The sequence below is a fragment of the Microtus pennsylvanicus genome, chromosome 1 (genome assembly GCF_037038515.1).
Source record: "Microtus pennsylvanicus isolate mMicPen1 chromosome 1, mMicPen1.hap1, whole genome shotgun sequence".
Lineage (NCBI taxonomy): Eukaryota > Metazoa > Chordata > Mammalia > Rodentia > Cricetidae > Microtus > Microtus pennsylvanicus.
Window position 1 is genome coordinate 156819735 of NC_134579.1, and position 27213 is coordinate 156846947.

At 41.9% G+C, this 27213-nt stretch overlaps 2 protein-coding genes across 4 annotated transcripts in view; one reads left to right on the plus strand and one right to left on the minus strand.

Moving 5' to 3' along the window:
- Window positions 1–2713: 2713 nt before the first annotated feature.
- Window positions 2714–27213, minus strand: part of LOC142832993 (formyl peptide receptor 2-like) — a 53278-nt gene continuing 28778 nt past the window's right edge. Inside the window, exons 5-6 of one of the 2 annotated variants that reach the window (XM_075943929.1) lie at window positions 24685–24779; window positions 2714–3935 (exon numbers count right to left, since the gene is read on the minus strand). In XM_075943929.1, the coding sequence (XP_075800044.1) occupies window positions 2869–3924 (1056 nt within the window). In that variant the 5' untranslated portion in view covers window positions 3925–3935; window positions 24685–24779 and the 3' untranslated portion in view covers window positions 2714–2868. Of the gene's footprint in view, window positions 3936–11276; window positions 11765–24684; window positions 24780–27213 lie in introns of those variants that run through there. The other variant, XM_075943938.1, reaches the window with a different exon arrangement.
- On the plus strand, window positions 17983–26286 carry Fpr1 (formyl peptide receptor 1). 2 transcript variants are annotated; one of them, XM_075943903.1, is made up of 3 exons: window positions 17983–18062; window positions 21292–21332; window positions 24180–26286. In XM_075943903.1, the coding sequence occupies exon 3, from the start codon at window positions 24191–24193 to the stop codon at window positions 25280–25282; it is 1092 nt and encodes a 363-aa protein (XP_075800018.1). In that variant the 5' UTR covers window positions 17983–18062; window positions 21292–21332; window positions 24180–24190; the 3' UTR covers window positions 25283–26286. The 2 variants fall into 2 exon arrangements, with proteins under 2 accessions (XP_075800018.1, XP_075800028.1); XM_075943913.1 differs by lacking the exon at window positions 21292–21332 and having other exon boundaries at window positions 17988–18062.

A 27213-nucleotide genomic window follows, 5' to 3' on the forward strand; every position in this document is an offset into this window, starting at 1 on the left:
AAAGTTATAATCATCTGGGAAGAAGAAAGCTTAGTCAAGAAAATGTCTCCATAACATGGGCTGGTAGGTGCCGGGCAGTGGTGGCACGCATCTTTAATCCCAGTACTCAGGAGGCAGAAGCAGATGGATCTCTGTGACTTTGAGGCCACCTGATCTACAGAGCAAGTTCCAGGACAGCCAGGGCTACACAGAGAAACCCTGTCATGAAAACCAGGGAGGGAGGGAGGGAGGGAGGGAGGGAGGGAGGGAGGGAGAGAGAGAGAGAGAGAGAGAGAGAGAGAGAGAGAGAGAGAGAGAGAGAGAGAGAGAGAGAGCGATCGTCCTGGTGATTGCGGAGAACCCATCATTTTGATGGAATGTGGGGCTGCGGGACAGAGAGGAGAACTTGGGGTGTGGGGGGAAGCAAAGCAGCTGGCCAAGATGTTGACTCACAGGCTTTCATTAACACAAAACCACGGTAGTCCTGGGGATGCGTGAAATGAGATGCCATCCCCAGATTCCCCAATCAGAGCTGAGAGATACATTCTGAAATAAAAGGAGATTCCTAGCTTTAAAGATCATAGTTCCTTGTCCAGCTGCATTTAGGAATTCAGCAGGGGGCGCTAAGAGGAAAAGAAGCAGTTCTAAGGTAACAGAACTAAGCTGTAAAGCTGACTTGTTTCCTTGCTTTGTGTCTGGAAAGCCACAAGATGGCGCACTGTGTTTGGTAAGCTGCTTTGCATCTTGTGTGAGACAAATTGAAGGACTCTGAAAGCCACCCATCCCAGGGGCTTTTGTCATGTGTGTCTTTGACTTCTCTATTAGAAAATTCAAATTTGGAGAACTTCTGTTTCTACATAAATGGGTTCCCTTTACTAAAATACCCTGAATCCAGACAAAATGAAGGAAAAGGGACTGGAGTTTAATTTATCTTTCTTTTTAAAACATTTATACACAGCTATTCTGCTCGTGGTCATATGCTCAAAGAGCTCCGTGGTCTTACCCATGCTTATAATAGCAAATAAATGAATACAGCCTATATGTATTTAACAACAAATAGTGAAGAAAACAAAGAGGTCATGAACTTGAAAACGTGCAAGGAGGAGTATATGGGAAGGTTTGGAAAGAGGAAACGGAAGGGGGAAAACGACGTAATTGTATTATGACCTCAAAAAAAATGTGGGGAAGGGACATGCAGGGCAATAGAAGGAGTTGTGGGTGAAATTGTCCAATGAATTTAATCAATATATATATATGCACTGATTAAAACAAAATTCTTTAATTTTTTCTCATTAACCCTTCTTCATTATCAAGAAAACAACCTAACTATCTTATATTTTTGAGATTTTTTTTAAGTTTTTTACTACAGCAGTTCAGCTCCCCTGACATACAGTATCTCTTACGAGTTAAGGAATGTTGGAGAGTCTCACCTCTCAGACTCTGTTGCTAAATTTCTTGCTGGTGGGAACATAAGCAATTTCTTTCTCTTCTCTTCAGCTCCCCAAATCTCTTCAGGTCTACCCTTCTCTGAACATCTCAGGGCAAGACTCAGAAAAAGATAACTTTGGAGAACCAATGGGTGTATTGAGCTTCCTCACAGATCAGAGGTGATGGCTTCCTCGCAGGAGTACAGTCACTCTTTCCTCAGCCAACCTCACCTATAAAGCCTTACCCTGCAGGGCTTCTTCATAACTACATACACAGAGTGCATGTTCAAGTCTTCTCCAGACTCTGTATTCTAGCACCTTCCCCAGGTCACCTGAAGAGTGGCCAGATGTTATGGAAGAACTGGATATGCAGATAAGAATTCTATTTCCTACTCTCCCCCACTCCATGCAGGCTGTAAACTGCCAACAATGCAAGGGGGAGCAACTGACTCTCCAAGATGTTTGACCAAGAGGATCATCGCTAGTGGCAATTTTCTAAGTGATGTGTATGGTATCTAAGTAAATCAAAGGGGTGGAGACAGGTCTGAATATTTTCCACCACCTCTTCTTTCTTTCTTCCTTTATCTTGTCTATGTTATTGTTTTGTTGGTTTTGGGATTTAACATTTTCTACATGTGCTACTATTTCCTATATTCCCCCTTCAAACCTTATCTTCACTCCTATTATTCTCCTTTGTCTCCCAAGACAGGTTTACTTCAACACACACACATGTATAATTTTGTGTTTCTATATAAAATCTAAGAACCACAAAGGAGAGACGATATATAATGTCTTTCGGTGTCTAATTAATTCACTTAATGTACCTTTTTCCAGTGGCACCTGTTTCCCTGTAAACCACATAACTGTTTTGGGAACTGGTCTTGAACTATTCTCTCCTGCCTCAGCATCCCAAATGCTGATATTATAGGCATACACCACAAAGCCCAGCAAAACTTTACCTGTTAATAATAAAATAATGTTTAAGGATTTTACTTTTAATTATTTGTGTTTGTGTAAAGGTAAGTACATATGAGTATAAATGCTTATAAATGTCATTAAATTCCCTAGAGATATCAACAGCTGTAAGTCAAGTGATGTAGGTACTAGGAACTAAAGTTCTACTGCTAGAGTAGAAATTTCTCTTAACTCCTGGGTTATCTCTTCAACCTCTGAAATAGTATAATTTTGATTTTGACATCTACTATCTTATCTAATCTTTGCAAATATGCATGCATTACTATTTTTCTCTCTTGTAATGTTTTGCCACCTTAGTCCTACCCAAGGATATATACTAAATTGAAAAACCCCAAAAGAACAGCAATATTCGCTTTGATATTTATTCCTTTCCCCCAATTCAAGGGATACAGAAATATTTTTCCAGAATAATAACGCTCTAGAGCACAATATAAGGTGAGATAAAAGTGAAATGGCGTGGAACAAAAAGCATCCCCCAGTCCTTTCCTCATATTGCCTTTATCTCGATGGCTTCAGAAGCTGAAGCAGAATTGGTGCCTGTACCACTGATCTCGGCAGTGTCCTCACTCAGGGCTCTCTCCAGACTGGAAGGCAGGGAATGAATCAGTCTTTCTCTAAAGTCCTGGCCCACGAAAACATAGAGCATCGGGTTGAGACAGCTATTGAAGAAGGCCAATGAGCTGGTTGGGTGAACCAACATGTCAAGAATTTTATAACCACCACTAAAAAGTGACTCTTTGAGCCAGACTGTGCCTAAAAGGGCCACCAGTTGAAAGGGAAACCAACAGATAAAGAAGGAAGCCACAACTGCAGTAAGGACGCGTAAAGGACGGCTGGAATTAACGAGGGCTCTTCTGTGGATCTTGGCAGCGATGAGTCCATAGCAGATGGCAACGATGGACATGGGCATGCTGAAGCCAATAATGAACCTGATGATTCCTCTAACTGTTAGCATAGTGATAGCTGCATTCACCCGTTCCATTTCAGTGTCACCCCAGGATGCAAAGCTGAATGTACAGTACACATGCCCTCCTGGAATTCTAACCGTAGTCAAGAAGAGGAAAATGGGCAATGTGAGGATGAGGGCAAGAATCCAGGGTCCGATGATTACCTTCCTAGCCAGGCTCACAGTGCGGTGATTCTGAGCCCAGACTGGATGTAGGACACAAATACAGCGATCCAAGGCAATGAGAGCAATCAGGAAGACACTTCCAAATAGGTTTATGTCCACCACAATGTGAACTAATTTACACATGAACCAACCAAAAGGCCATTTTTCTTTCATGGCCATTGAGGTGATAAGGAATGGTAGAGTAGCCGTGAAAGAGAAGTCAGCCAAAGCCAGGTTCAGATAACAGATAGTGGTGACCGTGTGTGCCATCCGAAATCCAGCTACCCAGATCACAAGCCCATTGCCCAGCAATCCGAGGAAAAAAGTGATGGAGAGGACCACCATTGAGAGGATCCACAGAACTCTGGATGTGATAGAATCATAGACCACCACTTCTGATCCATTCAGAGGGAGGGAGTAGTTGGCTTCCATTCTGTCTGCACCTGAAAAATTTCAACAACAGCCATTTCTCAGATGTAGTTCCATCTTACATCACCCCTATTCAGAATCCACACCACCTCCCACCACAGGAGATCGATTTTACCAGTAATACTGTAAAACTAGCACTCTACTGGATGCCTTCTGAGATGGCATAGTTCTCCACATTTTCCACATTCCTAAAACTATTGATGATCTTCAGACTGACTAAAAAATAATAATAAACTCCCATGCTCTAGCAGCAACACTGAACAGAGGAGGTAAAGAGATAGCAAAACATGGGTAATAGGAGTTTAGCACTCCGAGCAAAGCAGTGGACTCAGTAGACAATACCTTGGTGAAGGCCTTCCCTCCGTTCTTGTATTCATAAAAGAAACAATTAAGGTGAGTTGCCAAAAGTATAATCAAAAAGTTTTTTAACAAAGACCTGTACACTCCAGAGAGAGAAAAAGACACAGACTGAAAGACAGACAGACACAAAGAAGAGACAGACACAGAGAAAGATAGAAACAGACAGATAGACAGATAAGAGATTTTAGAGTTGGCTGAACCAAAGAATGAGTAGCAGCCCACTGGGCTCTGCATTGTGGATTTCAAAGACAATTTTTTTCAAAGATTTATGAAACAGGAGGTATACAGATGGAAATAAGATAACCCTTTATTCAAATTTGTGGTGGTCCAGATGCTACTTTTGATTACTATGATACACTTACAATTTTACAAAAAATGGGAGGTGAAAACACAGTCCAGTGAATATCATAACAAAACTGAGGTCACATTTATACCCTTTGCTAATGTGTAAGTAAGGTAGCTGGTAATGCTTCTCATTGTCTTGGATTCTTATATAGTAGAAAGACCTTAACTGCAGTGTAAGGGATGCTTAAACATAAAGGGGCATTCCAGACACAGCTACCATTACAGAAGCAGTTTTCTTCACATCTAGCTTCTTACTTACATGGTCTTGAGTTCAAAATATGATTACACCAGGGCTTGACTAATGGTGCCAAGATCTCCTCCACCTTCCAAACTCACTGCCTTCTTTCACCCCAGATTTAGACAGTTTTCAAGTTTCTGCTTCTCTTCATTGTGAGGATCCTTGACCTAGTGTTTGCCTATTGTTTCTGTTAACCTAAGGCATTGGCTTTAGCCCATTGTTGAAGTGGAGATTGAATGACTGCTACCACTGCTTGGTAATGTATTCTACCTTGTGATTCTACAAAGGGAGGAAGTTAGTGAGGAGTGGATAACATCTCTACCTTCAAACTAGTGCCCTTCATTGCTCTTTCTTGCTTTGAAGTTTCTCACTCATTGTTATACTAAGAGTGTGCATGACTGCACAGCTTCATGCTGTGTGGGATAGAGGGTGAGTCCGAATGAGATTTGGTGGAGTTTGTGGGCCTCTCCTTAAAAACCATGTATTGTGTAATTGTTACGGAATTTAGATTTATCTATATAACCTATATAAGAATTCTAAAGGGTTCATTATTTCTTATCTTTGTAAGATTAGAATGATGTTAAGAGAAAATATGATACCTGAAATCTATACAAATAGTGAAAGGACAGATTTTAGCCTAGCTGTGTCTGACCCTGAGTCCTTCCTCTGTCATTCCAAATGTGACAGATATTGCTAAATGTGCCCTCCTCCAGCATCTAATCACTTGCTGTTCTCTGCTAAGCAAACCACAGTTTTCTTCATGGAAGTTATCCCTCTATCTACTTTCAAATCTAAATCCTGATCAGTCTAGAGACTATCTCGAATCTTCACTGCTTCACAGGACACAATTCTCGATGATAACACAATGGTAGTAAGTCCTCAGGGGGCCTCTGTGATTGCTTTTCTAGCCTCCTAAAAACAAGATTTCCTTTTACTGTGTTTCCTGATTTAGGGTCAGATCATGTCTATAGCCATCAACCAAGAAGTCTCAGACCCACAGCCAGGTTCAGGAAACTTGGAATATTTTCTTATGCTATGGCATGTGGGCCACAAAATCTGCCTACAGGTTATCTGTTGAAACTTATTTATTGGCCTGTGGATGTTGTGTCAGTAATGGAGAGCTGGTCTAGACCCTCTTGTGAGGGGATGGGAGCATAGCTTAATGGTAAAGCCTTTACCTGCCTAAAATTTCCCCAGTGAGGAGCTCGGGATGCAGTTCACTGGTAGGGGGAAATTTATAGTGTACAAGAAACTTTAGATTCAATCCCCAGCAGTATAATTAAATAAAAATGTAGGAAGAAACATCTCACTTATTTTTAAATCCTGCCTTAATATGTATTTGCACAAAACCTAGGGTAATTTTGTACAACCATAAAAATTGTAGACTTATCCATCTATCTTTAAAAAGAAACAATAATATTGAGCTCTTCTTTGGTTGATTGGTTGGTTACTTGGATACATGGTTGGTTAAGATAGGGTCTGGCTATGTAGCCAAGCTAACTGACCTCATATTCCTAACCCTTCTGCTTCAACTTCCAGCATGCTGAAATTACAGATGTGTGCTGCAACAGTTTTATGCAGACATTTCCTTCCAACTCAAACACTTCCATCAGGAGGCAGAAGGCAGCTTCCTGGGTTTCAGAAAGTAAAGAAATTTTACTCGTCTTGGAGAGTTGAAACTTAAAGAATTGCTTCTCTCCGTGGTCATGGGAACAGGAAACATCTATTGGGATAGACTTTGACCAGCATTGCTACCTGACCTGTCAAGTTGTCTGTAAGTCATGCAGAATGTTGCAGGAATACAACTTCATGAGTCTTCCTTCACCCTTGTTTGAGCTGGGCTTTTTGGTCACAGAACACTACGTCTGAGTCATCCCTTCTCCTTTAACTTCTTACCCATACGCTTGTTAGTAAACCCAATAAAAATTGTCGATTCACCAAATTGCACTTTGAGGTAACCATTACTTTGGTCTGCCATGGGTCCACCAGAATGGTAGGCATGTGTCTTGTTTCCTTGGGAAAACTTACACAACACAGAGCCAGAAGTTTCTCACCTCTTATTCTCATAATAATATCGAGAGACAGCAACATCCCTCTTTCATCAGGTCAAAGTCATATCAAAAGATTTTGGTATGGTTTTTTTTTCCTGTCTTTGTTTGTGTTAACAGCAATAAGCATTAGAACCACAATTAATTCCAGAGCTCCCAAATTTGCCTTAGTGGTGAGCTTAATTTGACAGGACCTGCCACAAGAGCTGACAAGCCTCACATGTGATATGATAGTGATTTCCCCTCCTTGGTTTCGTATTACACTTCCTTATTTTCATTTCCTCGCTTGTCACTCTCCCTAAAGTCCTATGCAGGACATTGTGTAACGGGATTCAGGATTTCTCAACCCTGGTACCGTGGACATCTGCCACTACTTAATTGTGGTTGGGTGTGGTGGAATCCTGTACATCAGAGGATGTGTAGCAGCTCTTTGACCTCGTCTACTGGATTTCAGTAGCAAACCTCGCCCAGCTATAATAATCAAAAGTATCTATAGATGTCAAACATCCTCTGGCAGACAAAACCACCCGCAATGGAAAACACTGGTGCAATATAAATTTTCCTGGACTCTACAATCAGATAACTATATTTTATTTATTTCTTTTATATTTTCTATGTGCAATCCACATAGGTGCACCTGTGTACATCCATATGCCTGTTTCTGTGCATGTGGATACCAGAGGCAAATATCTGCTGTCTCCATCAATTGATCCTCCACTTTATTTTCTGAGATATGGTCTTGCACTGAACCCGGGGCTTACTGATTGGGTGGCTTGTTAGCTAGTGAACTCCAAATCTCCTGCTATCTCTGCCTCCCTAGAACTGGGGTTACAGATGGGTGATGTTGTGCCTGGGTTTTGTTTTTTTTTTTTATGTAAGTACTTGGGATCCAAGTTCGGATCCTCATGTTGTTGTGAGCATTTTACCCACTAAGCAATCTCCTTAGTCCTAATGAGTCTGTTTGCTAATCATATCTCTGTTTCTGTGAATGTCATTTCTTTGAGCCTTAGTTTCTTCATCTGGTGATCAGGAATGGCTTTATAGTGTAGAATAATTTTTCCAAGTGAGGATAGAATGAGAATAAAGACAGAAATTTTCCAGGTTGGACCAAGTGAGTCTTTAATAAATGTTAATTTAACCCTGTCTTCACCATACTATATACTTCTCTATACTGTGTTTTAGGAGTCATTTGTTGACTATGCATTATAGAAGTTCCCATTCAGAGACAAACATGTTTCTGTTGCTGAGGATGTGCCTCAGATGGGAAAATACCTGACTAGCAAGTTCTTGTTTCTGGGATTGATCTCCAGCACTGCACAGAACTGAGTATGGTGGTATAAATCTTTAATACCAACAACCTAGAGGTGTAGGCATGAGGATCAGGAATTTAGTGTCATCCTTGACTGTATTTTGAGTTCAAGAGACAGCTACACAGAGAAGAGCATGGCTGTGACAATCCTAACTAGTTCTTTGGACACTGTCTACATTGGAACAAGTTCATTAAGACTTTACAGCTTACTGTGTGGTGGTGGTGTATGCCTTTAATCCCAGAACTCGGTAGGCAGAGGCACGCGGATGTCAAATTCAAGGCCTGCCTGGTCTACAGAGCAAGTTCCAGGACAAGCTCCAAAGCTACACAGAGAAACCCTGTCTCAATAAACAAACAAACAAAAAAAGACTTTACAACTCATCTTAGCTCTTGCAGATTACAGAAGGAAATGATGTAAAGCATGTGTACTCTGAGATACTGTATGTACTGAATATGATTTATAATGAGAATAACTATTGAACAGTTAGATGAGTTAAGATTTAGACCAGTAACATTCATTATTTAACCTTCTAGTTAGAAAGAGATAGGGCCATCTTTTGAGCCCAGCCCTGCTTTTAACCACATTCTACACTATGTTCTCACTGTACCAGTTCCCCGCCGCTTTGTAAGTTTCCTACAAGCCACTTACAATATGTGATGCATTCCACAATCTTCAAATCATTGATATAAGAAATGTTACACAACAAGGAAGGACCGATGGAAAGACGGAGGTGCAAAAGATCATCTCTTTATAACAGCCTTATCTTAGGATACACATCACCATTCTTTAACAGATGAAACCATGGCTCTGAACAAGAAGGGACTTTGTAGAAATAGAACTTTTTTGCCAATTCTCTCTATTATTTATCATGCTCATTTTTTATCTATGAAGTGAGTACTCAGGACAGGGGAGATGGCTCACTAAAAAGTATTTGCCATATAATAAGAACCTGAGTTTCGATCTCCAGCATCCACATAAAAAGCAGATATGGTGGCATATCTATGACTCCATCAGTGGGAAAGGGTGGAGAGAGGAGGATCTGTGGAGCTTCCTGGCCAGACTACCTAGTCCATTATTAAGTTACAGCCTCAAGGAGAGTCTTTACCTCAAAAAAGTAAGAAAGATAAAGAGTAACTGAGTCTGCTGTCTAATGTTGATCACTGACCTCCTCACATGTACACCAATGCACATACATGAACACAGATAGAAACCCATACAAACTAAACTGATTATTCTGTCCCTTTGATTTCTCCTCAAGCTAAATCATCTCCTCTGCCATTTCAAAGCCACATTCTCTTTTTTTAAATGATACCAATTAACCAAGGCGTTCTCACTGTACCATCAGCTATCTTTCCAAGCTACCACATATACAAGTTCCTGGGGGGAAAGAGTTGTCATTCACTTCAAATAGCCTCTACACACACACACACACACACACACACACACACTGGCTCGGGATCTGTCTTGCACCCAGAAATTGCAGTCTTAGACTCCTGAGTTTTTTTTCTTCTCTTTTCTTCCTAATCAAGACAAGACACAAGGATATACTTTCCAGCAGATCATTCTCATTGACACGTGAATGTTGTCATGTCACTTCCCTTCGAGAATAAATCATTCCTAGGCAATCCTTATCTTTCACACCAGTAATCCCAACTGTTTTGGGAGGCTGAGATAAGAATTGCCTATTTGGGCTGGAGAGTTAGTTCAGGAGATGGAGAGAGGTTAAAAGCACTATCTATTCTTTCAGAAGTTCTGAGTTCAATTCCCAGCAACAACAAGGTAGCTCTCAACCATCTATAATGAGATCTAGTGCCCTCTTCTGGCATGCAGGCATACATACAGACAGAACACGATATACATAATAAATAAATAAATAAATCTTTTTTTAAAAAATTGCCTATTCAAGGCCTGCCTCAGCTATAGGACAAGTTCCAGTTCAGCAATTTACTGGAATTATGGCCCACAATAAAAAGTAAAAAGAAGGGGGCTGGGGTGGTCACTCAACAATTAAAAGCATTGCCTGCTCCTTCAGTGGATCTGAGTTCAGTTCCCAAAATTATCATGTATACTTCAATGTATATAACCATGTATATAACCATCTATAACTTCAGTTCCAGGAGATTCAGTGGTCTCTTCTGGCCTTCTCGTGCACCAAGAAAGTGAATGACTCATGGACACACATTAATGGAAAATACCCATATACACTTTTAAAAACTTTGGAAAAGGAAACACAATGCTGAGGTTGTAGCTAGAATCTGCCTAGAACCCCCCCCCAGTAGTGATGGACTTGGCAGTGTCACTTAGTGGTGGAGCACTTGTGTAGTATCCCCAGTAAGGTTCAGGATTCATCAGTACAGCATTTGGTTAGCATATGAGAGGCATTTCATTCAGTTGAGAGTGGAGGAGAGAAGCAGAAAGGAGAAAGAAAAAACAGATAAGCTCTGTTTCATTGAAGAGATTTCTTCCCCTGAAAAGAATTTATAGCTCAACTTTAAAACCTATAAATATTTTTTATATGTCCTTACCTCCCCACTTCTAATTAACTCACTGCATATTGATCCGTGTCCCTGTCACGGCACCAAACTGGCCTCATCAAGGATGTGGACTCCAGATTTATCAAATCCAACGAATCATTTTCAGTTCTTATGCTAATATCTCCCAAAGCACAGTATCACTTAGACACCTTTTTCCTTCCTAAGTAATATTTTTCTTGTGCTTTAAGATAACAAATGATGCACAGAGCATATTCTTAGTTGCCTTTATATCTCAGTGGCTGAATATATAACCGCCCAAAAAATCAGACTGCCTCAACTTGACGTTTTAAACGTGAGTTCAGCTCAGGTCTGCAAGCTTATAAGGCACATACGTACAGACCAAGCCTTCTCCCTATAACTACAATCGCATTCATCCTCAGCATATTCTAAACCATGAACTCTGAAGTTACCTATTGAAAGTAAATGTTATACTGAACATCTCTGCACAGGATTTTAGAAAGTGTCCATTATATAACAGACATTCAAAAAGTAAGTGTTCAGTTGATGGAGTATGACTTACCACCAGCTGAAGTCCTCTTGCTATGGCTAATTCCTGGGTTCCTATGGTGTAACTGAAGCAACTGTCAGGAGCATTACTACAAGCAATTGCAGGTCATAACACAATTACAGCTGATTCTGAAAACCGTGGCTTTCTTATGCAATTTGTCTTCTCTTTCATTTCGTTAAGGGAGTTTTTCACTTCCTGTTTTAAGGTCTCCATAATTTTCATAAGGTTACGTTTAAAGTTGATTCCTTCTACCTCTTCTGGGTTAGGATGTTCAAGTCTTCCTGTTGCATGTTTGCTGGATTCTGGTGTTCCCAATGTTGCTTTTCAGGATGTTGGAGGAATTCTTGCAGTAGTGCCTGCTCATCTCTTCCTTCAGATGAGGCCAGCAAAGTCTTGGTGTCTTGGTCCAATCTTTGCTGTGGCTGACTATATACTTTGAAATTTTCTTGGTCTGCCCTCTCTTAGGTCCCTTCAGCACTGGAGCAGGTTCTCAGATCCCCTCCACCCTGAAGCAGGCTGTGTTGGAGGATCCAAGGACCTAGCAGATAAAAAGGCAGGCATGGGGGCAGGGTGGAATGGGTAAAGAAGGCCAGCAGCAGGGAACTCACCCCACTGAAGGGCCAGAAATGCTTAGGGAATTGGAGGGGGCCTGGATTCAGTCCCCTGGGACTGTCCAGCCGTGTGTCCACTTACTCACCTCTCTGGATTCCCTCAGCATGGGTGCAGGATCTCTTGCAGGTTTCCAACAAAAAGGCAGGCTTGGGGAGCAGGGTTGGATGGTAGAAAGAAGGCCCAGAAGCAGAAACTCTCCCTGCAGGCTGTGTAGGGGGATCCAAGGCCCTCGCAGATGAAAAGGGGGGCTTGGGGACAAGGTGGAATCAGCTATATAGTTTTGATAAATAGAATATATACTGGGACATATTTCATAACTAGATCAGTTGTCCAACAAGGACTACAGACACCTAAAAGCCTGACTTGCTGACTATACACTATCAGTTCATTTTCATCTCAGAACAAGCTCAACTCAACTAAAGGAAAACTTTACAGCTTACACAAGGTCAGAGTCACAGGTGTCCCAACCAAGGTTACTTAGCAAAAGCATGCCAGTTCTTCACTTGCCGGTCTACTAACAATGGATCTGTGTCTCAAAGTTGTCATTGGGCACTGTGCCCCTACCCTGTCTGATCAAGGTTTTACTCCTATGGACTTAGACCTTTGTGTTGCCATGGTAAGTGGCTCAGCTCCTTATCGCTTCAAGGCTCTTGTAGGAGAGGAAGTTTTTAGGATTAGAGAAAAGGCTAAAAGAAGAAACATGGAGAAATTAGAGGTAGGACAGGATCATTAGAGTAGAAACAGAACAATAAAGAGCATGTGAAATAAAGGGCATGCCCCTCAGATTGTGTGTGAAGTTACTATAGAAATCATCTACCCCCTCCTTCACTCCTGAGAAGCACTTCACCTTTGAGACCCTAGGAGCTGGAGCTGGTGTCTTAGCCCTTACATTTGGCTCTCATAAGAGACTTAAGAAATCACAGAGAGGAACAAGAAAGCTGGAACCAGTCTGGTGGCAGAAATCCAAGGTTTCTTAATATTTTCAGAAGCTATGCAAATGTGATGCCATATGAGTCACTTTATTTCATCCTATTGTATGTGTGCGGAGGTTTTGCCTGTATGTGTGTTTGTGCACCCAACTCACACATTTCTGGAGTCCTCAGAGGCCAGAGAGAGCATTGGATTCCTCGGAACTGGAGTTAAAGGCAGTTGCTGGGAAATGAATCCGAGTCTCTGGAAGAGATGCCAGTGCTCTAACTGCTAAGCCCTCTCTCTAGCCAAAGTGAAGTTATTGGAAATACAGAAGTGTAAATATCCTCACACCAACGATCTGTGGAACACATGAGAGGTTAATCCTGTCAGTCTCAGAGCTCTGGTTCTTTACATCCCCTGAACTGAAATTACAGACAATTGTGAACAGCCTGATGTGAGCTTTGGTCCTCACCAAAGTCAGGTCCTCCACAGGGGCTGTACTTGTTCTTAACTACTGAAACATCCCTCGAGACCCCTCATTCTTTAAGAAAAGGGGGAAGGACCAACGGATGGCTCTGAGACTCAGAACACTGAATGTTCTTAAAAAGGACCCAAGTTGGATTGCTGTCATCCCCATCTGACTCACACCATCTGTCACTCCAGTTCCATGGGATTCAAGGTCTTCTTCTGGTTTCTGCAGGGACCAGACACAAACACGATGCACAGTCATACAAGCAGGCAAAAAAAAACCTCATATATTAAACATAAATAAATCTGCTTTTAAAGCAAAAAGAAGAGTAGCTGGATAGATGTCTCAGTGGCTAAGAGCACTCTGTTCTTCCAGGGGACCCAGTTTCATTTGTGCCCACATCAAACAACTCACAACTGCATATATCGCCAGATCTAGGGAGACCAGACATCTCCTCTTGTCTCTTTGGGTGCAGGCATTACATACATGAAGACTGAGATGACGCAGTTTTGCCCCACTGCCTATTAAAACAGCATGTGTATGGGTTTCTTTCCACACCCAAAAATTATTCAGTTTTCTGTGGACACTAACTAGGGGACCCACCAATTCAGTTATTTTCCTGACTCAGAAGTATCAAGAAAGGACATAGACACTACCATTGCTGTAATTATAAATCTGCTGGCCTGTCTTGTCACCTGGGTACCCTGTCCCATTAAGAGACAAACTCTGCCCACCCCCAATTGCCCCTCTTCCTTCCAGCTAAGGCAAGCTAATCTCAGGCCTCCTCTCCATCTTATTCTCTCTCTCTCTCTCTCTCTCTCTCTCTCTCTCTCTCTCTCTCTCTCTCTCTCTCTCTCTCTCTCTCTTTTTGTGTGTGTGTGTGTGTCTGTCTCTCTGTCTCTCTTTCTCCATTCTTCTTCTGAAGAGCAGCTTCTGCATCTCCCTTCCCCCTTCTTTCCTCTCCCTCCCTTTCTCTCTTTCTGTCATTCTTCCATAACCCTGTTACCCTTATACCCTTTCCAATATCCACTAAATAAACTCTATACAAGCTCTCTCCACATGGCTGTCTGTATCCCACCTGCTGCACCCCTCCCCACAAGAGCAGAGGTACCTCCCAGGGTCACGCCTCCACAAATCACCACAACCATAGTGAGAAAAATGTCAAAAACAGTGTCTTGGTCATGTTCTTTCTATATTACCACTACATCTCTGCCTCTGTCTCTATCTCTCTCCATGTCCCCACCCGCCTCTCTTATGCCTACATTTTGAAAACAGGTTCTCATATATCATAAGATATCTTTAAACACACCAAGTATACATCTAAACTCCATATCCTCCTTTCTCCACCTCCTGAGTACTGGAATTACAGACATGCACTATCACACCCAGTTTATACGGGACTTCTGGCAGGCTAGGCAATCACCCTGCTAACTGATCTACACCTCCAGTCTGTGGCCATCTTCTTTAATACACTGTAGGAATTGAGTAGATTTGAGGTCACCTTAAAGGTAGGAATCCCTGGGGGCTGGAGAGATGGCTCCGAGGTTAAGAGCACTGGCTGCTCTTCCAGAGGTCCTGAGTTCAATTCCCAGCAACCACATGGTGGCTCACAACCATCTGTAATGAGATCCAGTGCCCTCTTCTGGCCTGAATGTATACATGCAAGCAGAACACTGTATTTGCAATAAATATTTATTTAAAAAAAGAAAAAAGTAGGAATCCCTGAACTAAAGCGGCATGGGTTAGTTTTCTAAGGTTGTCATTACAAAGCATCACACACTGGGCATCTTTAAAGCACAGCAACTCATTTTGTCATACTTAGGGATGCTGGTGGTCCAGATCATGATGATGGTCCTGGGGCTTCTCTTTGGCTTTCAGATGGCCATCTGTGTCCTTCTATAGACATCTCTATAAACTTATACAGCCCTGGTGTTTCTCTCCTATCAAAAGGTCACCACTTATATTGGATTAGGGTCCCACCCTTATGACTTCATTTATTTTTAATTAGTTCTTTAAACGCCCTAACTCTGAACATTCACATTCTGAATGGAGTGGGAGTTTGGACGTTAACTTGAGAATGAAGACCCCAGTTTAGGAGAGAAGACAGGATTAAGCAAAAAGTTGATGAGAGGAAATTCTAGAGGTGGGTCTGAAGGGACAAGTGATCCTAAGGTGTGCCTACAGTTCAAGAGCAAAGTCTGAGCTGCAGACTGTGCGTAGAGGGAGCTGTGACAGAAATGTCTACTCAGAAGATAAGAATGGTTTCTAAGATGCGGATAATATTTATTACACTGGAACCTGTGGTACATGTACTGAAGTAAAAATTAATTTTGTCACTATTATGACTCTGAAGTCACAGGTTAGGTGACTGAGCCTCTTAAATCATGGTCACATTCAGTCCCCACCTGTTCAGTTGTTGTGATCTGTAAGAACATCAAGTGCTATTGACCATTTAGCTCTCTTCTCTAGGCCCACTAACACTAGTTTTTGTACAGCCTGCAGGCCAGGAATAGTTTTCCTGTCAGTTCATTTGTGGGGTTTTTGGTTTTTTGTTTTTTTTTTGCCTAAAGAATAAAATATGGCATGTGAAGTGATGTGAAATCCAATTGCTGTGTTTTTAAATGATGTACTGTTGGCATATTATCTGTGTATTCATGCCATAAAGCTGAGCTGAGGACCCTGAAGCCTACCAGGTATTAAATATTGACTTTCTCACCCTTAATAGAAAATACTCAGCTCTGGTTAAATGGTCACCCAACTAGTGACCAACCCAGCCCAGGTTCTGAGAACTTTCACAGTTCCCAAAGGGAATTGCCAGTAGTCTGTTTTCTGACAGGAGAATTGGTATCTCAAACAGGCATTCCTCCAATCCACCACAGCCCAGGGCCACTTCCTTTGGCTTTACCTATATTGTGCAAGTGCGGTCACACAAAGAAGAAGTCCACCCTGGGACTTTCCTGCTTTTCTTCACCCTCTAAACTCTACTGCATACACGCATGCCTCTGCAATCTCACAGGTGCTGTGTGGTAATCGCAGGCTATTGAGCAGCAAAGAGCAAAGCCACCCTGTGCTTCAGGAAGAGATGTGGTGGGCTCTGAAAGAGCTGTTGGGGACTCCCATCAAACCATTTGGCTTCAAATGACCTCACGGTCTGTTCAACAGTTGCTCTCTACTTATCCCCTTTCTTGTTTTCTCTTGGGATTTGGGTTCTTCATTATGTAAAGTAATGTCCTTTGTAATGCCCAGATCAAGGAGCTCCCCCTCCTCCCAAACCACCTAGGAGACAGAGTCCTGTATGTAAAAGCAAAGAGCCTTTATTTTTACATAAGTTTGCAAACTCAGACTCTCTGTGTGTCCAACCTATTGGAGTGATCAGAGAGCCTCAAGCTCACTTAGCATTGGGAATTGGTAGTAGCAAAGGTTGGAGTGAGGGATTTCTAAAGTCCAGGACCCCTGATTGGCTGACATTTGTCTAGGGGTGCACTGGTGAAAAGTGATGGGTGTGTGCTGGCCAGTGACCCTATCTACAATGGTTGGAACATTAGGAACTTCCTTTGGAGGGTCTGTTCCTGCGTGGTGCCTGAGTAATCTCAGTTTGTAGTCTTTCTTGGAACTAGGTATTACCTTAGGGTAAATTACTGAGACCCAGGCCTCTGTTGAACTTGTCATGACTGGGTCCCATATCCTTTACCACTCAATTCCTTGTGAGTTCCTCTTGTCTTTGTATAACTTCACGTGCATGCTCCAATATTTTTCCTACTGAGCTATTCCACCCTGGAGAGAGGATGCTTGAGGTTCTAGGCATTTAACACATTTCCCCCTAGGCAGGCAGAAACTTACAAAATATATAGGACCCTCTACAAGATTAAGAAAGCAGTAAACAAATGCTTGGGAGAAGAGAGGATGCAAAGTTGCCTGGAGACTAACCAGCCTGCCTGTGAGAGAGTCACCAACCTGAAGAGTTGCCTTTAAGTTCTGCTGCAGAGAGCTCCAGGTTGGCTATGTTTCTTCACTGTCACCCAGGAATGGTGGGCTTTTGGTGATACAACAGCCTTTGAGCCATCCTGGTCCCTAAAGTAAATACTCACACATGTATACTTTTGTAAGTATTGCCAGTGAGGCCAAGTTGAACCTGGCATGTTCTTTACGTTTCTTTGTCCCTGGTGTCCTGCCTGGGGTGATACCCTTCCAGAAAAAGTCAATACCTTTCTACCTTGGAAACTTTCTAAAGGGTGTCTGTTATGAATGATCAAGGTGACTTGGTAGAAGTGTAGGCTCTTATGGGACTGATCTTGGCGACTGTGGTTAAGTGTAGAATGTGTGGGTATCTCTGACTGTCTGAATTATTCACATTAATCTTCTTTTCTCTGGGTCATTCATTTCTATTTCTCTCCCTCTATCTCTGTCTTTCACTTTCCCGTAGCCTCCTCCTCTTTCCCACTGCTGAGGAGGTTTCTGAACACCCAGATCCCTTCACCTTTGATATAGGGAAGGTTGGACCATCTATATCCCACCATTGAGGAAGTAGAGAAAAGGTTTCTGGCTCTTGAGCGTCTAAGAAGGATCCAGTCCAGTCACCAAATGCTTTTGAGACAAAAATGTAATTTGGGTATGATCTTATGGTCAATGCAAATCAGAGGAAGCTCTGGTTTCCTGTTTCCTGTTTCCCAATTCATTTCTGTTCTGTTACCCCTCCCCCATTCCTTTGTATATTTTCTGTTGGGCCATTGGAGACAGCTCACTGTCTCTAGGAGATCAGACTTAGAGCTGTCTGGAAGAAGGCCCAAAGCTGTTGGAAAGTACAGGTGAGAAAACTTTGCCTGAGGGTCTGCACAACTTGGTGGCAGAGTAGAGTTTGGTCTGTGTAATAGAGGGATGGGGATGCAGTTTCGTAGACAGAGTGCTTGCCTAACAAGCCCTGAGGTTTCTCTCTACTATCACATAAATCAGACACAGTGGCACACTCATGCCATCTAAATATTGGAGTTGCAGATGCAAGAGAAGCAGAAATCTAAGGTTATCTTTGGCTTTTATAGTTAAGTTCAAGGTCAGCCTGGACTACGTGAGGGCCTGTCTAAAAAGATAAAAGAAAAGGAATAAGTAATTTCAATTGTAGTGAAATATAAGATAAAGAGGTAAATGCAGGAATATATATCACTCTTTCAGATGTTTTGCTGCAAAAGAAAGTCAAAGCCATGGTTGAGATACAAAAGGTGACATAAAAGTGAATGATAACTTATATTAAAGATGCTGTGTTCTAGAGCATATTGATGTGCTCATTTATTGGGAGGAATCAAGAAAAAGTGCTGAATGTGCACTAGTGAGGGATAGCACTCCTAGAGAAAAGTAAGTTGTGAAGGATTTTAGGAATGAACAGAGGGAAGGTCTGAAGCTAGAAAACTGGTCTTCTGGTCACAGATGTGGGGCCACAGAAGGTCCTTCAGGAGTGTGGAGGACAGTGGCTTTGCTGGAGGATGAAGAGAAGCATGGTCTGTGTTTGGGTCAGTGGAGAAAAGGCTCAAAGCTTTAACCACAAGACAGAAAGAACAAAATTGTTCTTATAAGTCATAGGAAGTTCACAGAAAGGAGCATATATGAGAGCAGTGATGAGCCTGCAAGAAGAGAGGCCCCACATGCTTCATGGATTCTGTTGCAAAATTTGCCTCTGCCTCCTCCGGAACTACTAATTTTAGTTGTTTTCCTATTCAGTCAAGTTGGGCTTTATCAGGTTCTGTAGAAGGTGGTACAGTGATTGGCAGGTTTAAAGGCTTCCCTAAACATTGGCTAACAACATTCCTATTCATTCCAAACCACATTCTTCTCTCGCCAACCGTAGGTGGGGCCATTTCTCATTGTTCTTCTGCTCTTGCTTGTTCTGACCTGTCACTGCAAAATCTTTCTTGTTAATTTTGTAATCCTCTTTATGGTTGCCTCAGAGATTCTTGAGAACAAACAGCACTCAGCCCAATTTGATGGTTTGTAGTTGGTGGAATGTGGGTAAAGAGGAGAGACTTCCAAATTGTTTCTCAAAGAGTCAACCATTGAGATTCAATAATAATGTGAGCTATAAGTGTGACTGTAGGCTCTCCTGTGGGTGCTTTAAAGAAATAAAGAAAATTGCAGGACTGGGGTTGTAGCTCAGCAGGAAGAGAGTGTGTCTAGCATATAAGCCCTGCACTCAAAACCCAGCATCACAAAAATTGAAGATTGTGCATACCAACGATCCCAGAATTTGGGAGGTAGAAGAATGAGGACCAGAAGTTTAAGTCTATACATTTGGAATTCATGAAACCATTCTCAAAATACAAAACCAAAACAGATGAAGAAAAGGAGGGTGAGGAGAGTGGAAGAAAAATGAGAGCTCTCTGGGCTTGATAGCACACATCTGTAACCCTACCACTTTGGAAGCAGAGACATAGGACCGTTATAAATTCAAGGCCAGTCTATTATGTACAGAAAGTTCCAGGTCAATTAGGGATACAAAAGAACTTAGGTGAAACAGGAGGAGGGGAAGGGAGAGAGAGAAATGAAGGAAGGAGGAAAACAGAGGAGATGCGAAGGGATTAATTTTAATCCACTATTTGTTCACCAACTATATAAACTTATCTAATCAAATTATCACCTCAGCATGTAGTCAAGAACTGTAAACATTATTAATGAGGCATCACAAGCTCCTTCCTCCATAGACTTTCAATCCTGAGGGTCACTGTTGCTCTTTCCCTTCTCAAATTGGACTTGATACTATGGTAGTCAGCTCCAGTTCCAAAAAAGGTGGTGTGCCAGAGCAGGGTCAGAAAAGGGCATTTGCTGAAATTTCAGACTGAGAGACTGAGTGACTATAAGTCGCTAATTTTATGTTTCAGGTCTGTTTTTTTTTTCATTTTCACAAATGTAAATGATAAAAAAAAAGAGTAGAACTTCTGGCTGAAGAGATTGCTCACTCAGAGGAGTCAATGAGGACCTACCTTCAGACCACCAGCACCCACTTAAAGGCCAAGTGCAGGAGTGTAGGCCTTCAACTTCAGCAATAGGAGACAGGAGAGGAGAGGGTCAGATACCTGGAACGCACTGGCCAATCAGTGTAGCTCTAAGTTTAGTGAGAGACTTGGTCTCAAAAACATAAGGTAAAGAGTAATCAAGGAAGACATCAGACATTGACCTCTGACCTCTGCATGCATGATCACATGCACACACACACACACACACACACACACCTGTCATTATTCAGTAAATTCTACTTGTCAATCACTGACTCACATCCAAGGCTATTAACTTATTTTACCCCTTGCCCCCATTTAAGGAAGTCTACAGCTAATATTAGGGAGTCATTTTTGACATGAGCAATTCTTTGCATACTTAATCCAGTAAAGTTTCATACCTACCACATATTGGAAGTCTAATTTTTCTCTTGTCCTTTCCCACCCTAGAGCATCTTGAGATCTCACATACAGAGAGAACATCATTTCCTTCCTCCAAGGGTAACCTTAGAGAAGTGGCTAGAAAGACAACTCAGTGGTTAAGAGTGCTTGCTGCTCTTGAAGAGGACCTGAGTCCAATTCTGAGCACTTAAGTCAGGCAGGTAGCAACTGGGAACCATCATTTCTGGCCTTTTCGGGCATCTGCACTCATGCACATATTCACACACTGATATTCACATATACCTAATTAGAAAATAATTTTTAAATTGATTTTTAAAAGCTAATTTTAATTGGTTATCCAATATCAAATGATTTCCCTTGGAAACATATATGCAAGTAACAACACACAGATTGAGCAGGTTCTATTTAACACTATGTGTGTTTGTGTGTGGGTGTGTGGGTATGCTATAACAACAATTAATGTTTTTCATGCAATTGAAAAAGAGCAGGGAAGGGTGGGAGAGCATATGGGACAGATGGTTTGGAAGGAGAAAAAGGAAGGGGGAAAATAATGAAATTATATTATACTTTCAAATATAAAAGAAATACTATAAAAGAGACAATTTCAGAGATGTCACCAGAAGCCAATACTCATGTAAATATCTCCTCTAAGCAGAAGAGAGGTGTCTCTCTACTGAAGCCCTAAGAAGAAAGAAGGTAGGTGTATAATGAAGTGCTTTTACAGAGTGATGGGTTTGTGACTGTCTTTCTGGGTCACTGAAGCTGTCTTCTGCCAGTTCCTTGATGTCCATACACCATATTTTCTTTATTTTGGTAAAATGCATGTAACAAAAGTCCATGTATTTTTGTTGTTGTTGTTGCTGCTTGCATGAAAAAGCCACAAGCCTCAGTTTTTGAGACAAGGTGTCTCATTGGACCTGGGGGTCACACACCCAGTTTGACTGGCTTCCCTAAGGAGGCTTCTGTCTGTGCTACTCCACCACTGAGAATTTTAGACAGGCAAATGCCACCTTACCAGTTTTACATGTACGCTGGGCATCCACACTGACATTCTCATACTTTTGTGGCAAGCCCTTTACTGACCGAGCAATTTCTTCAGTCCCTTATTGTTTGTTTCCTGAGACAAGGTCTTGCCATGCCTTTCAGTCTGGTCGTAAACTCACTATGTAGCCCTTACTAGCCACAGAGTCAAGATCTTTCTGCCCTGGTCTCCCAAGAACTGAGGTGACAAGTGTACATCCCCACCACACCCAGTTTAAATTTTACCACTTGAAAATTAAATGTCATTAAGTGCATTTAAAATGTTTTGCAGCCATTCCCCTATCTAATTCTAGAATTATTGCATCACTCAGAAAAAAACAAATTCCATATCCTTTGAGCAATAAGTCTTCTCACACCCTCCATCAGGTCTCTGTATCCACTAACATGCTGCTTCTTGTATACTTAACCATTCTAGATATTTGTTATAATCTGAATAATGTATCATATGACATTTCATGTCTGGATTCTTTTGTGTTATACCTTTAAAGCATATCTGTCATACCATGTGCTAGTTCTTCATTATGTTGGTTTGCTTTTTGAGAGAATCTCATTGTATATCGTATAAAATACAGGCCTCAAACTTAGTAATGCTCTTCCCACTGAGCAATTGCCTCAATCAGATAGGCCTGTAACCAGTTGTGTGTCATTTTCTTGAATTGATATAGGAAGGCTGGAGAGATGGCTCAGAGGTTAAGAGTACTGGTTGTTATTCCAGAGGTCCTGAGTTCAATTCCCAGCATCCACGCGGTGGTTCACAACCATTTATAATGAGATCTAGTGCCCTCTTCTGGCATGCAGGCATACATGCAGGCATAACACTCAATACATAATAAATAAATCTTTAAAAATTTGATGTAGCCAGGCAGTGGTAGCACACGCCTTTAATCCCAGCACATGAGAGGCAGAGGCAGTTGGATCTCTGTGATTTCGAGGCCAGCCTGGTCTACAAAAGCTAGTTCCAGGACAGGCACTGAAGCTACACAGAGAAACCCTGTCTCAAAAAAAAATTGATGTAGGAGGACTCAGCTTACTGTGTGTGGTGCTACCCTTGAGCGGATGGTCCTCTTTTATACAAGAAAGCGTGCTGAACAATCCACAAGATCAAGCCAAAAGACAGTACTCCTCCATGGCCTCTGTTTCAGCTACTGCCTGACTTATCTTCATTATGGAGTATAAAATATTTACTGAAACAAACCCTTTTCTTCACAAATTGTTGTTGGAAGGCAAACTAGGGCAGGTTGTCTTTATATTCTAGCTATAACGAGAAACACGGTTATAAAATGTATGTACAACTCGTGCTTGAACACAAGTTTTTTAACCATATCTTTTATTTATTCTTCAACAGCTGCATATACAATCACCTTCACACTCTTGCCCTTACACACCACCCAGCACACACCCCTCTGCCACCATGTCCTCTTTTTCTGCTTTTAACAGTCCAGTAAGAACTGCCTGCTGGAATATTGACCCATCCTGTTGGCTTGATCTTGTACGGAAGTGTTGAACACAAATTTTATTTACATGCTTTTCATCCAGTTTTGAGGGTGTCCCCCCCCACCCCTTGTAAGTTAAGGATCTACATCATCCAAGTAGTTGCCTTGGAGCAGGAGGCATATTAGCAATTGTGGAAACATAGGCACTACCTTCCCCTATCTGGTAAGAGGTTAACAACAGCCAGGCAGTGGTGGCACATGTCTTTAATCCCAGCACCTGGGAGATAGAGGCAGGTGGATCTTTGTGAGTTGGAGGCCATCCTGGTTTACAGAGCTGGTTCTAAGACAACCAAGGCTACACAAAGAAATCCTATCTTGAAAAACAAAAACAAGCAAACAAAAAAGAGAGGTTAACAACATGGGTAAGCATGTCAGGCAGTGGAAGCTTACTCTAGCTTGGTTGTGAGGGGCTCAGAGGGAAAATAAATTCAGTACAATAAAGGCAAGGAAAACTGCCTTTCTTGGCATTTTCAAAAATCGGTACTGAAGAGATGGCTCAGTAGTTAAAGTGCTTACATACAAATGTGAAGGCCAGAGTTTGGATCCCAAAAAAACATGTAAATGTCATCTGGGCATAGTAGTTTACATAAATTCCAGTCTCAGAAAGTGGAGAGAGCCAATCCCCAGAGTAATCTGCCTACCAAGGTTAGCCATTGCTCTGAGTGCTGGGTTAAACTGAGGGACCTGTCTCAATGAATAACGAGGAAGAGTGGTAGAGGAAGATGTCTGCCATCAACCTCAGGGTACCACATAGGTGAGCACATATGCACGAATGCATACGAAGAAAACATTCACTCATAGTAAATGAAAAGAAAACTAAAGCCAGGCATGGTGGTAAACGCCCTTCATCTCGGCAGGCAGATTTCTGTGAGATTGCATACACTTTTGTCTATAGAGAGAGTTCTAGGCTAGAAAAGGAGTGTACTGAGACTCTGTCTCAAGTAGTAAAGAAAAAGTTAAATAAATAAATAAGCAAACAAACAAATATCCCTGTTTCTTAATGTTCTAGGTGTGAACAAGATGGACTCCAACATCTCTCTTCTCATGAATATGTCTTCAGGGAACCCCATGACTATGTCTGCAAGGACCCAGTCAGTATCTGCAGGTCATAGTGCTCTGAATGTCTTCTCATATTTGATGTTTGCAGTGACCTTTGTCCTTGGCGTGCTGGGCAACGGGCTCGTGATCTGGGTGACCGGCTTCCGCATGGTACGCACAGTCACCACCATCTCTTACTTGAACTTGGCAGTTGCGGACTTCTGTTTCACCTCCACTTTGCCATTTTTCATTGTCTCCAGGGCCATGGGAGGGCACTGGACATTTGGTTGGTTTATGTGCAAGTTCATATTTACCATAGTCGACATAAACCTGTTTGGAAGTGTCTTCCTGATCGCCCTCATAGCACTAGACCGCTGTATTTGTGTCCTGCATCCGGTCTGGGCTCAGAACCACAGAACCGTGAGCCTGGCCAAGAAAGTAATCATTGTACCCTGGATTTGTGCTTTTCTCCTTACCTTGCCAGTTATCATTCGTGTGACCACAGTTCCTAATATACTTGAACCAGGGAAAACAATGTGTACTTTTGACTTCTCCCCCTGGACCGAAGACCCTGTAGAGAAGAAGAAGGTGCAAGTCACCATGCTTACTGTCAGAGGGATCATCAGGTTCATCATTGGGTTCAGCACGCCCATGTCTATTGTAGCCATTTGCTATGGGCTCATAGCCACTAAAATGCACAGGCAAGGCCTGATCAAATCCAGCCGTCCCCTGCGGGTCCTTTCTTTTGTTGTGGCTGCCTTTTTCCTCTGCTGGTGCCCATATCAGATAGTGGCCCTAATAGCCACAATCAGAGTCCGTGAAGGCCAGAAGGGTGTGACTCCAAACCTCATTGTTGCAGTGAATGTCACAAGCGCCTTGGCTTTCTTTAACAGCTGCCTCAACCCAATACTCTATGTCTTCATGGGCCAGGACTTCAGAGAGAAACTAATCCACTCCCTGCCAGCTAGTTTAGAGAGGGCTCTAAGCGAGGACTCAGCCCAGACCAGTGAAACAGGCACCAACTTGAGCACCAACTCCTCTCTACCTTCTAAAGACAACGTACAAGCAGTGTGAAGAGAGAGCCCCAATGTTAAGCTTTATCTGCCTTCAGTTCCCGTGTGCTTTGTATAGACATTCCCTGTTGACCTATACACTCATTAGAAAAAACCTGAGATGGATTTTTGGACTTTTATCACCTCAACCCAAGATAGTCAACAAAGAGAAAAGGCAAAAAGAACATACATTTTCTTGTTAGTCTGAGATACTTATAAATGACAGCTAGTGCTATAGTGTTGTTACTAATACTATCCACCTCTAATCCCCTCACAGGATGTAAACCCACAAATTCTCCTAAGTGTCCTTCTGTGGCTAATGTGTGTATGTTTACTTTAGAAAATGAAGGAAGAAGGGGGAAGACTCCTAACCCTTGAACTGCACAATTTCCTGATCCCTTGTGTTGAAATATTTTAAATAATCGAAATATCATGTCACTTGCCCTCATAAGGCCAGTGTTTTCCCTCATGGCTTTCAGTATAGCCACAACCAAATTAGCCCAGTTTGTACAGTATCTGGTATCTGAAGTACCTGCTACAAGATGAATAAACCCAGAATGGTACTCCAGGTTTTACTGTCAGCAACAGTGAATAAGTGCCACCCAGCACACACCACCATCCCACCAGCAGCCCCCCACCACACAGCTGGGTTTGTTGTCATTTGAGTTCTTTTGATCTGGACCACTCTGACTTGAGTAAGATGAAACCTAAAAATAGTTTCCTGCTAGATAAGGATTTTCATTTCAATGTTTTATAACCATTAGTAATTCCTCCTTTGAGAAATCTGTCTTTAAATTGGGTTGTTTGCTTTCTTGATGTTTAGCTTTTTTATTTTTATTTTACTTATTTGATTTTTAGCTCTTTGTATGTTTTAGATACTAATCTGCTGTCAGATGCCCAGTTGATAACGATTTCTTTCCATTCTGTAGACTGCCTCTGTACCTAAGTGTTTATGTTCTTTGTTGTATAAAAGTTTTTTAGTGACATTGGGTCCGATTTATTTATTGGTGATCTCAACACCTGTACTTTAAGGTTCTATTTTAAAAGTTTTTCCTATGCCAACGAGTTCAAGTGTATTCCTTGCTTTTTCCTGTATCAGATTCACATCTCATGTTGCAGTCCTTAACCCATTGGGAGCTGAGTTTCGTGCAGAGTGAGAATAAGGAATCGGCTATTTTCCTCTACATGTGGCTATCAAGGTTAGCCAGCACCATTTGTTGAAGATGCTTTCTACTGCAGTGATTATTGTGGGATTATTGAGAGATTATTGTAGATCTGCAGTCAGTTTCAGTGATCAATGGGTTTGCTTTGAAGCCAGGGACAAGCTGTTTTTATTAGATCTGCATAACAGCTATATAGTGCTAGGAGGTGCTATGCATGCCACTAGAAAGGAATCAGCAGGCTTATCCATTGGTGAGCACTGAGAGCTCAAATAACAACCATCCTGACAAGTCATATCCATTGGTACAATACTGGCATAAACATCACGAGATTAACCAGCACCATTTTTATTGGATTTAAAGCCCACTACAAAAATCAAAACCCATATCTGCCACCATGATCAGAGCCATGAGCCTCTGACTAGAGAGGTTATAGGCCCTAGAGGAGAACCTTCGACTGCTATTCTAACTAGACATAGTGTCAACCAACTAGTAGTGAGTATCATTCTACACATAGAGTAGTGCATCTCTCAGCTCTCATCAGAGAAGATTCATTTTCCTGGAGATAATAAGGACTACAGAGATCCGCAGTTGATTAAGATGTAGAAAACAAGAGACTAATGAATGCTCAATCCCAAATGGAAAATGTATATCACACGCAATCCTCTCAAGGTTCAGGGGATCATTGTGAAACAGAGACTGTGTTAGGGAACAAAAAGATTGTAAGAGTCAGAGGTGGCAGCTGGCTACAAGGAAATAGTGTTTTCTAGGCACCACAGGGCAGTTGCACAAA